This window comes from Simochromis diagramma, unplaced genomic scaffold (assembly GCF_900408965.1).
Source record: "Simochromis diagramma unplaced genomic scaffold, fSimDia1.1 OVJJ01000297.1, whole genome shotgun sequence".
Lineage (NCBI taxonomy): Eukaryota > Metazoa > Chordata > Actinopteri > Cichliformes > Cichlidae > Simochromis > Simochromis diagramma.
In genome coordinates this window covers 455,934-468,247 of record NW_024386796.1, presented here as the reverse complement: position 1 = coordinate 468,247, position 12,314 = coordinate 455,934, and the positions used below count along the sequence as shown (strand labels likewise).

At 51.3% G+C, this 12,314-nt stretch overlaps 1 protein-coding gene across 1 annotated transcript in view; it reads right to left on the bottom strand.

Annotated features, from left to right (window-relative positions):
- Positions 1-2,727: 2,727 nt before the first annotated feature.
- The window catches only part of LOC120729308 (semaphorin-6D-like), a 51,207-nt gene continuing 41,620 nt past the window's right edge, over positions 2,728-12,314 (bottom strand). The window contains exons 19-21 of the mRNA XM_040024862.1: positions 8,156-8,406; positions 7,637-7,768; positions 2,728-7,107 (exon numbers count right to left, since the gene is read on the bottom strand). Coding sequence (XP_039880796.1) covers positions 5,881-7,107; positions 7,637-7,768; positions 8,156-8,406 — 1,610 coding nt within the window. The 3' untranslated portion in view covers positions 2,728-5,880. The remainder of the gene's footprint in view (positions 7,108-7,636; positions 7,769-8,155; positions 8,407-12,314) is intronic.

Here is a 12,314-nt window from a genome sequence, read left to right as displayed (position 1 = left end):
CGTGACCTGACCCACGGGAACACGCACGTTTGATGCTCTGCGGGAACACCCGATCAGATTCTGGATCGGAAACATCGCTGTGAGCACGGATGGGAATCAGTTCGATTCCTTATCGAGGTCTCTTTGTTGTGATCAGTGTTGGTTGATTACATTCAGTACGATACATCAATTACAATATTACACAGAACACTTTATTAAAACGAATGCAGCACGTTACTTATTAGGTACAGACATCAGTCATACTACTCTTTATGTTACTTTCACGTTACTCTGTAAAATGACGTGAGAGCCAACATTTAAAAATATAAACCTGAGGCTCCACACCCCAGCACAGATCCCGTCCTGACGAGGACACGCCGGACCTTCGTCTTAAACCAGCACAAAGAGACTTTAAAGAGGTGGTCTGAACTTTTACTGTAGCTCAGGTTTGCTCCTTTGATTCAAACCAGCAAAAATGAAAACTGCAGTTCGTCATCCTCATCATCATCCAGGTAATCCCACGATTCGACAGTGAAAAAAGAAAAGTGCTGAATGATTTGAGCTGACTGTGCTGAGAGCTGCTGAGTCCACTGCCTTTAAAATCTGCTTTTCTCTCACTGTCTTTATATTTATCAAAGTCTTCCTCTCTTTAATATTACCTCATGAAACCCAAGGTAAGAAGACCTGCTACCTTTACACCAGCAGATGGCAGCACAGCACCTCCACGACGCCTGGACCTGGAGGCGGGCTCTTACTGGAAGGATAAAGCGAAGTCATCAGAGGTGTGCAGGATGGTTTTCCTGTTCGGATCCTCAGACGGGGTTCAGACTTTCAGCTTGTCAGCGTTTATGTCCTTCGTTTTATTTAACGGTTATTTTATTGTGGTCATCGAACAGCGCGCCGTGCACTGTTTGAATTTCACAGCTGATGGTGCTGTTCGACTGACCGCAGCAGTAGGTGATCAGCAGTGATCCAGGACATCGTCACAGTGCCATTACTCCTCCAAGGACCTCTGCAAACAGCTACAACAAACCACCTGACAGCCGGTTTGAGTCCTCACGCCGTCTCAGGGTCATCGCATCGAGGATCACTGAAGCTGCATTCGGGACACGCAAAACACCCAAAACTGAAAGCAGGAAGTCCTTCATACAGTCAGATGATGTTTGTCTCCAGAGCTGTGAGAAACTCATTCATATGCTTTTAATTAATTTGGCAGAATTGAAATGAACCAGACGACACCGCAGAATATCAAACACACCGCTCACTTAAACCATCTGCTGCTGGAGAACACTTCCTTTTCCCCAGTTTTAGGAACTTTGTCAAGGACATCTTTATCCTCGGCAGGACCAAAGATATCTCAGACTGGAGACTGAAACACTGAGAGGATAAAAGACCTCAGAACCAGAACACTGACCTGTTTTAAATATCCATGCAAAGCTTACTGTAGTCATCACAGTTCATCAACCCAACTGACTGAGAATAAAACATTAAACAGTTCAGGTCCTGCTGTGCTCTGTTCCAGGGAGCGCTGCAAGAAAAAGCCTTGGCCAGGTTGTGCACTCAGGAACAGGGCCTGTAATAACGCCTGGGTTACTGCTCTGTAAACGAAACACACCAATGCAACAGTCTGTGTGTGGACAGTGAACCAAAGAGTTAAGTACCTATATATTTACAACAGGACATCCTCCTCGGTGATGAAGGAACCAATAATCCTTGGTCCACTCTTGAACTTTGAACCCTAATGAAGACTATGCATTTAAGGTCCCCACAAACCTCACTGGGCTGTTTGCTGTGTCCCTCAATTCAGCACATCAACCACCAGGAAGTGTTCTGACTTATAATATCTGTGTTTCAGCACAGTTTCCTGTGGGTGGACAACAAACTGGACTGGTCATGCAACACGCAGCACCGGTATAAAAAAGGCCAAAGCAGACTGTATTTTCTCAGGAGGCTGAGGTCTTTTAACATCTGCAGGAAGCGCCTGAGGACGTTTTACCAGTCAGTGGTTGCTGGAGTACTTTTCTATGGCGTGGTGTGCTGGGGGAGCAGCACAGCAAAGGACTCATCCAGGCTGGAGAAACTAATCAGGAAGGCTAGCTCTGTGGTCGGCATGAAGCTGGACACTCTGGTGACAGTGGCAGAGAAAAGGACATTAAAAAAACTGCTGGACATTATGAACAATGCTGGGCATCCTCTGCACACGGTCGTAAACAATCAGAGGAGCCTATTCAGCGACAGGCTGCTTCTCCCAAAGTCAAAAAACCAACAGACTTAAAAACTCCTTTGTCCCACACGCCATCAGACTGTTTAACTCCTCACTGGAGGGGAGAGGGAGGGGAGACAGGAGGACAAAGGAGGGGGACAACTGAGCTGTAGGTGCCTTTCTACACTGTGCAAGATTTGCAATATTTGTTTTTGTTTTGTCTTTTTTCTTATGCTTGACTGTGCAATAATCACTGTGCAACATACTCACTCAAATGAGCAATCCTATTTATCCATATTGTATATTCTGTATCTGTATATGTGTATATGTGGTGTATTTATGCTTATATCCTTACTCTCATTCCCCTTAATGTATCTGTAACATGCAACTTCTTTCGGTGCTTTGCTACTGGAAACTGAATTTCCCGGAGGAACCCACCCGAGGGATTAATAAAGTTTCATCTAATCTAATCTAATCTAATCTAATCTAATCACCCATCTTTTCAGAATAAGAGTCCACACAAAGAAGAATCACTCTGCTGCCAGTACTATTCCACAGTAGCCTTTATTTACACCGTCATCCACATTGTTAATTAATAGCAGTAAGGTAAACATAATAGTGTGTGACATTATTACATTGTCATTTCAGCGTAGCCCACCGGGTGGCGCTGTGAGTCCACAGCGTCTCTGCTCCTCTCAGCACTTCAGAGGACCAGAACCACGAAATGAATAAACAAAATCATTTTCAAGGTTACAAGTGCATCTCATACAAAACCTTTATAAAATACGCCAAAGTCTTTATGCTCTGCGGCGCCCCCTAGCAGCACCCAGTGGAAACATTCATAAAGGACCTTTGAAGATTGACACGTGATTTTGGAGAGTTCAGCACTGCTCACAGACTCTGAGGTGGTGTTTGTGCTGTGTGAAGGTTGGAGTGGCTCGCCGCAGGTCTAAAGGAGCGTTCAGCCAATTATCTACGGCACGTTAGCAGGACTCAAGCCACGGATTTGTTACCAACTGAACCAGAACCAGAACTCTGAGCAAAACATTAAAGCAGCATTTTCATTTGAAGGAAAATTCAAATACAAAAAGCTCGATGTGACACTTTGGTGTTTATACGCAGCCCTCCCTGTTTTCCATTAATCAGTGTTAGTTTCCGAGGCGACGCGTTCAGGCGTGTCTGTGGTTCAAACAGCCGTCGCTCTGTTTAAGATATTCAGCTGACAGAGAGAGAAACAGACACAATTTGGCATCCCAATGAATTCAATTTGGCTTATTGTTTATTAATAATAATAATAATGAGTATCGACAGGTTTGCTCTGTCGGCACAGAGCCATGAGGAAGGACAGTTCTATTCCATTTTGTATTATTTTTAACAATCCAGACCTGAAAACTCTCCACGTTGGTGCGTTTAAGGACAGTCTGAGTGTTTGACTGAACCTTGTTCGTCATCCTTTTCCTGACGTGTACGTTAGCTATCACGGCTGGATGACACCTCTCAGATATCCTCTCCAAAGCAGTGCCTGGAGAAACGCTCGGTGTCTAACGGGTCGGTGTTCACAGAGGTGCGTCTGCAGTGATGCCACAAACGCCCGAACCTTCCCGTTCGGCTCGTTTTTAAACGCCGTTTCTTTTTCTGCAGAATCCCCTGCTGAGAGCAGAGGGTGGGATTGGCAGTAAATTTAGCCTCCGAGTCCTGCGGCAGCCTCCTTCAGTGACCACAGCAGCTGTAATCTGCGGTGACTACAGTATTTCAAACTGTTTGAATCAGACGAGATGAAAGAGGATGATGTAAGCGCCTCAAACGCTGTGGCATGAATCCCTGTACAGTGAGCAGCAACCATCGCGCTTTGGCCTCTTTTATTTAACCTCAACAAACGCATCACGCACCGCGGCTCGCTCTCGGCTGCGTGTTGCATCGTGTTGGTGCAGAGCTCGTCCTCCGCTGTCGCTCAGACGACTACACGTCACAGCCGCGTGTTCTGCATTCAAGCCTACGTCTCAAACTTGTGCTGGTTAGTACGACTGCCTGATGTACCCCGGCGCTGTCCCTAAACAGCCAGGCGGGCCAGAAACCCTCAAACTATTTGGGCATAAATGAGATAAAGTAGTAGCAGCGCCACGCCAAAGCTCGAATGACTGGATTTGAAAGTTGATGCCAGCTGTTTTTGGACATGTGACGAGATTACTGGTGTTTGTATCTGAAACTCTTCATGTTTTATGGTCTGAACGAGCAGGCGCAGAGGTCCTGAATCATCTCTTTTACATTTATTGCTTCGTTTAGCGGCGCTGCCCGTGCGGCTCACTGGTGGCGCTCTGAGTGTTTGTGCCTCAGTGTAGTTAAAAGAGCTGCAGCTTTAGGGTTTGTGACATGAAGCAGGTGTTCAGGTGTTCAGCGCCCAAGTCAGAAACTGAATCCGTCTGTGGACAATGATGCTAACAGACCTGAAAGTGCATCCAGGTGCATCCACGCTGAGGCAACACGGAGAGCCGGCGTCACGTCACCCGCTGGTCTGCAGGGTCCGCTCTGCGGTCTCACCTGTGTTGCCTGAGCCCGGGGGCGGAAACAGAACCCGGCAGAGCCGCTAACAAACACCGAGGTAAAGACAAAGCAGCTGATCCACTGTTCTTCAGCTGGGAGGAAACCCTCCCACAGACCGAAGCAAAGCAAACCTTCACCCAAATTACCACCAACAGAATCCTCACGTTCCCACTGCCTGCTGGGAAATGTAGTTTTTAATGAAGGTGCAGAGTGAGACTGAAGTCGGACTGAAATGTCTCCGCCACGGCAGACAACAGGCCACGCCCCCTCTCCCAGACTGTGGGCTGTTTCATGCCTGCACACATTTTCACATTTCAAAGGTTTAACAGGTACCTGAACGCATCACCAGCCTCGGGCGGGGTTACAGAGCATAGCTGAGGTGACGAGTCTGCCTCTGCTCCGCCCTCGTGGGCGCCGGACCCCGGACACTCTGGGAGGTCAGTGGGAGCATGAGTGTGGCAGTAATTTGGGTGAAACACCAATTTAAGAGCAAACTTTGTTAAAGCTTCCACAGTGTGCGCTCAGCTGGTGAAGAGAAAACACGCCCCCTTCAGACGAGTGCAGGGCCTGAAACGACCCGCGGGGGTCTGGGTGTGACGCTCAGCAGGCGTTAATGCAAGAGGGTCGTTGTAGTGATGCGGAGACGGTTATCACACCTGCTGGGCGACCTGCAGATACCAATATGGTATAAAAGACCGAGGTGGTCTGTCCTCAGAGTGCTGCTGAAAACACAAGTCTGCGCCCCCCACGGGGACGGGAGCCGCCCCTGCTGCGGGGTTCAGGTTTGCTGACGATCCTGGCGAATGAAATCCGGGCCCGACGACAGGATGTCGCATCAAAGTGCTCCGAAGAAAACTGCATTAATCTGGAATTCTGTGGCCACCTCGAGCCGCCTTTGGAATGTTTAGTAGTTCGTGCTGGTTTCGAGCCCCGCCCCTTTCAATGAGCCAGAGATGCTCGAGTGGCGACGGACGGCGTCCTCTCAGCGGCGGGGCAGCAAGCACGGCTGAGGGGTGGTAACGAGGAGCGATGGGGACAAAAAGCTCTGGGTCTCTTTTGTGTCTCCAGCCCATCGGCGCTCTCCTCTCATCCTCTCTCACCAGCCCGGCAGGCGTCTAAGGACAGCAGCGGCCATGTCGGCGCGGTGCCCGGCAGCCTCAGTAGTTGTACTTTCCCGCCTCTGCGCCCGGTGACGTGGCTGTGTTTGGCAGGAAGAGCGGTTTAGGAGGGATCTGGGGTTTGAGCGACGCCGTTCTCCGGACGACGGCTGCCCGCTGGGCGTGCGGCCCCTCGCTGTAGCTGTGTTGCCGTGTGAGGCAGGCGCTGGCCACCGACGGCTGCTTGCTGTTGGCGGGGGCGGGGCCACCGCTGTTGTTGCTGCTGTTGTTAGTGTTCATCCTGGCGAGGAAGTGAGCATGCTGCGGCCCTCGCTGGTTGAAGCTGTGGTGGCGGGGCACGGCGCCACTCCCGCTGCCCATCCTGATGAGGGAGTGACGCTGAGAGTGGTGGCGCGTCACGGAGACGCCGCCGCCTCCTCCAGGTCGTTCTGGAATCACTTGCTGCTGGAGCGGAGTGGAGGAAGAGGAGGAGGAGGATGAGGGGATGGAGGTGGATGAGGTGGGGTTGTTTGAGGATGAGGAGGATGAAGATGAGGAGGAGGTGGTGTTCTGAGGAGGAGGGTCGATGCGTTTGGGGAGGCCGTCGCTCGGCAGCGCGGAGGTGCTGTGGTAGGACGCGGCCTCATTCTGTTGCTGGTGACCGCTGTTGTTGTTGTGGTGGTTGCTATGGTGATGGCCGTGGTTGTAGTGGTGCGTGCGCGTCTGTGCGTGGTGGTGATGGTGGCTGTGATGGTGCCCTGCGGTGGAGCCGGACGACCCGGGGAACAGCGAGGAAGAGGAGGTGGAGGTCAGGACCTTGATGCCGCCGGTTCCCGACGCGCTGACCTCGTGGATGTGTTTGAGCAGCTCGTCCAGCGCCGACACGTCCACCACCGTCTGGGGGAGGGACTGCTGGGAGTGGTGGTGATGCGGGACTCCTCCCCCTCCCACCGCCGCCGCCGCCGCCCGCTCATCATTGGAGATCTTTCTCTCCTCTGGGAGGTGCAGAGAGGTCGAAGAGGCGCCGACCCCGTGGGGCGTCCCATTGCTTAAACTGTTGCCATGGTGATGAGGGAAGGGAAACACCTGCTGGTTTAAGGAGTTCCCGACGACGGCCATGAATCCCAGACTGGAGGCGGAGCAGCTGGGCTTGTCTCTGGCGTTGTTGCAGTTCTGGTTCTTCTCGTACTGATGGTGTCGCAGCGCCTTCATGTTCTTGATGGGAAGCTCCGGGGTGGAGTCGGGCGTGGGCAGGCCGGAGAGCTCGCCATCCCCCTGTGACAGAGACTAAACAGAGGTCAGAGGTTAGACGCGGCCGTGGCATCAGTGTGAACGTCGAGATTAAAAGTTCTACCTGAAAACCTCAGAATGAGCTTTAGCGCTCACGTCACGCTGCGTGCTGACAGGAGAGGGCGCTGTGTGCAAAGCTTTAAGCACTTATGTGTTAAACCCAGCTGCGTTACATCAGTGTCTGAGAGCCGCATGTGTGCAGCAACCTCGGTGGAAACTTTATGCAGAAGCAGACACGTCTCCGGCGAGTCGGACCGCAGCCGGAGCGTCGTGCTCCATGGGTGATGCTCCGGCTGCGGTCTGGCTCAGCGGAGATCGGCATCGTCCACAGGAAGGGAGACTGGGTGAGAAGACCGGCCTGCAGCGAAATTTCAAAATAAAACACATGTAACATCTTTAATGTTAGCATTAAATGGCTGCGGCGTGTAAACCTGATCGATTACACGTCCAAGGTGTGTGCCTGCAGTCCGCTCCATCCTCCATCGCTCACACTGACAAACTCTGATTGGACAGATTCGCTTCCTACCTGGGACAGGCTGAGCTCGGGGTCGCCCAGCGGGAGGCCCTGGTGCACGGGGCTGTGGAGGTGATGCTCGGCCCGGCCGTTGGGGATGAAGGAGCTGTACATCTTCGGGGTGGACACGTCCAGTTTGTCCTCCTGGAGGAAGAGAAGAAGAAGAAAAGCTGCGATCAGCTGTCGTTATCTTTGCCTGCCGTTTCATCTCTAAAGCACAGGATGACCCTTCAGTGGGAGGAGCCACAGAGAACAATGAGGAACTTGTATAAATATACATTTGAGCAGAGGGTCAGAGGTCAGCTCAGAGATTCAGTTTCCTGCTCAGGGACATGTGGACAGAGGATGGAGTTCCTAATGACACGCTCGATAGTAATGAGCGAATAAAAGACTGAAGTGAGGCTTATTAAGTCTGACCCCGGGGGAGGAGGAGGGGCTGAATATTAACACCGCTGCCTCTCAGCTCGCAGACGTGTTTCAGCTGCAGGGCTCAGGTGAGCTCTGATGAATCCGTTTCCTCGTCTCACTCACCTTGGGCTGTCCGTCCAGCAGCCCGTTGAGCTTGGCGAGGGATCGCAGCGACAGGGCGTGAGGCAGCGACGCCTCCGGGTCCTTCCCCAGCCTCCGAGCCCGGTGGGCGGCGCTGCCGCCGCAGTAGCATGACACCAGGAAACCCGACAAGATGGCGCCCAGGAAGAAGGCCACCAGCACGCAGGCGATCAGCAGCGTGTAATGCACGTTAGCACCGGCACGCTGGTCTATGTCCGGAGGGCGCCGCACGCCTGGAAGACACAGGAGAAGTCATGTTTCCACCTGAGCGTAACACCTGAAGTCTCCCTGACTTCTCCAGCACTAACACTGTGTGTGTGTGTGTGTGTGTGTGTGTGTGTGTGTGTGTGTGTCACATGCAGCAAGTTCCTGCAGGCTGCTTTGGCTCAGTTTGATGAAGGGGAGCTGACGGGGGAGGGGGGGGACAGATGGAGGAGAGGTGAGAGTAAGGTGAGGGGGGGCAGAGAGAGAGGGTGAGAGACAGAGACGAGGATTGGACTTAATGAGGAGGAGGAGGTTCACGGGTAAGGAAACAGGATGATGGGGGAGGAGAGGAAGAGCAGGGAAGGACGTTAGGAAGGTGAGATCTGAGGTGGGGAGGGGGGATGGAGGATGAGATGAAAGAGAGCATCACTCAGCAGCGCCTCATCAGGTCCACACATCAGAGCCTCTCAGATACAGTGACTCATCAGTCTGTGCGCACACACACACACACACACACACACACACACACACACACACACACACAGTCGTGTTTTCACGTCCTTGTGGGGACATCTCATTAACATAACCCTCCCCAGCTGTCTCCCTAACCATGAAATATGGACGCCTATCACAACATAACTGTTTCAAACTTGTGGGGACGATAACTTTGTCCCCATACGGGGTGCTGGTCCCCACAAAGATATGCAAACATGGTCGGTGCTGCACAGGTTTGTCTCACACGTGTGTTTGAAGTATGACGTGTTTCTGGTTCTGCACACATGTTTGTGATGTGTCGTGCTGTCTGCACTCATAAAATAAAGCATGTATACACATAACTGTCACTTTTATGAACTTTCCACTTCTCTCCAAAAACCCACCGGGATCAGACTGAGTCGTATAAAGTACAGCGGCGGCTGAGGACTGGGGTAAAGTCACGCTCTTTCTGATGTTCGGGGAATGGTCCGCAGAACAAAAGGTGAGCGCCTCCATCAGTGCTGTCTCAACAGTAAAGATCCTGAGACGTTCATGTGTGGGCTGCTTCTCATCCACGGGAGTGGGCTCACTCACAATTTTGCCAAAAAACACAGCCATGAATAAAGAATGTGACCAAAACATCCTCCCACAGCACCTTCATCCAACCATCCAAGAACAGTTTGGCGAACAACACACAGACTTTTCCAGCATCATGGGCACAGTGGCCAATCCTCAAGAGGCAGGTGGACAAACAAAAGCCTGCTAATTGTGACAAACTCGGAGCATTGATTATGTAAGAATGGATCACCATCAGTCAGGGTTTGGCCCAGACGTTGACTGACAGAGGTCTGGAAACAGAAGTGCCAACACTGCAAATACTGACTCTTTGCGTGATGTAATTGTCAATAAAAGCCTTTGAAGCTTATGAAGTGCTGGTTTCATACTTTAATACATCACAGAAACATCAGACACAACGATGTGGAAACACTGAGGCAGCAAACTTTGTGGAAACTGATATTTGTGTCATTCCTGAAACTTTAGACCACGACTGTGAGTCACAGCATGCACTCATGAAACTGCAGTAACCACACTCACCAGCAGAGGCCACCGTTCCACAAGCATGACCTGCTGGGTAATCGTAATGAATTAAAACGACTGCAACTCACCTTTGACCTGTGACACGTTCATGACCTGGTGTCAGTGTGGAGAGAGCTGCTGTGCACCTGCTCCTGGTAATCTGATTACTGCCTTTGAACGTACCTGCAGACAACTCAATCGGCCTGCACCGATCACAGGGAAAGCTCAATCCACGAGTCTGAAGGTCAAAGGTCAAGCTTCATCACGATGGTGGAGCGGTCTGTGTGAGATCAGGCTGGAAGCAGCGTCAGCGCGAAAAACAGGGGCAATGAAATATCAGAGGAAGGGCGCAAACCCTCTAAATCATTCAGTTTTATTGGAGCGACATCTTGTGGCAGTCAGAGGAAGTGAGGTCATGTCAGACCTGATTCTTCCTGTTTTAAGTGACAGCGTTTTCTGCAGCAGTGTGCCTGATTAAACGCTTCCACAGATGAAAGCTGTGACTTTTGTTTGCCTCGGCCTGCGTTTCCTCCCGATCGAGCAGCGTGCTCCTGCTTCACATTCAGAGCGCCGCGCGCCGCAGACCGGCTGACTGACAGGTTGATTTACCTCGCGGACGCTCTCGGTGCTCGCTCCGAACGCCTTCAGCTGCTGACTGGTGGCAGGAAAGGTCTCCGAGGCTCAGGGATGATTTTACACGTTTCCACTTCAGCCTTTATTTGTTCTGCTGAAGCGAACGAAGCCGTCCTGTTTACGCGCTGATGGATCGTTTCAATAAAGCAGATGTTAGAGGGCGAATGGAAACCTGGCGGTAAACCTCTTTTTGTAGCAGGATCAGGAGGGAACGTTTTCATTTCAAGGACGTATCAGGAGCGTTTAGGGGGAAACCCTCCGGAGCGCTGATGGAGTTTGACATGCGAGGAGCGGCTGAGGTTGAGCAGGATGGCCATTTCTCTCAGCGATGTTTGGCCATGTAAACGTCTGACACACCAAACACAAACAGTCACCTGACCAAGCATCTGAAAAATGATCCCGTTCCACCTGTCGCAGCCCGCCGTGTGCAGTCAACAGGTCAGCTGCAGAGCGCCCTCTAGTGGACACTTGTAGCATTCTCTACCTCACTTTATGTTCATGCATCAGCTGTTATCAATGCTAACGCTGTGATATCATCAAACAGCTGATATCTGTGGGTCTGCGTCACCCCTGTAATCCAGCACAGGTGTTATGATACTGAGCTGTTCACCTGGCCATCGGCAGGTAAGCGTCCGACAGCAGCTGCAGTAAAAACGCATTTACGCTGGAACTAGCATGCAAGCTAGCTTGTTTCTGGGTCCCACCCATAGACTCCCACCTTAGCGCCTCATTACCAGGAGGTGAGGGTTTTCAGTGACGCCTGCTGCAGCTCGATGCATCACATTTAGGCGGCATGCTGCTTTTAGGCGCCGCTCGCTCCCTCTTATTATTTCATAGCTCGTCTCAGTCGCTCAGAAGGAGCTGCTCGTCCCCGAAAACCCGATCAAAGGGCCAAATATACCCCCAGAAACAAAAAGCTAATTTCACGCCCTGCACTGCTGGTCGTCAGGGGGGAGGGGTTTATTCCCATTCCCCGCTGGTGCGGGACTCGAACTGGCAACCATCTCTAACCACAAAGCCAGCATCGCCCCGGGGCCTCCGAGGCTTCACTTTGATACGAGACACCGCGGAACAAATTTGTCTTTTATGCAAAATACTGTTGAAATAGAACGAACAGTCATTACACGTCCAGCCAGGATTAACACACACACAGACACACAGACACACACACACACACAGACACACACACACACACACACACACACACACACACACACACACACACTCCCCTGTGTCTAACAGCCACGATTTCATGTTCGTTATTTGCACTCTTTCATCTCCGTCCTTCGCTCTGACAGATATAAATAGGATGATGGAGACGCACAGAGAAAAATATTATGCTAATTACAGCCCGACACAGAAGTGTTTCATTCTCTGCCCTCGCTCTTTGTTTCTGTCTCTCTCTGCTCCGTCACTTTCAAAGTTCCTCCCTCTCTGCTGTCAGCCTGGATTGGAAAAACAACTTTGTGGCGTGGCGGGTGAAATCTTCTGGGTGCAGTCTTCTCGCTTCTTCTGTCACTGTTTGCTCTTTTCTTTCACTCTGAAACTTCAGCTTTTCCCTCTCTGCGTCCTTTTATCTGTCTGCCTCGTACGGCTTTATGCCTCCCTCCATCTCTCCATCTCTCTCCTCATACTCCTCTGCTCGCTCCTGTCTCTTCTTTGCAGCTCAGATCAATACACGAGCTCTTCCTGTCCCAGAAAATCAAGTGAAATCAATCAAACAAATGAGCCACTCTAAGCAGATTCAGCACGA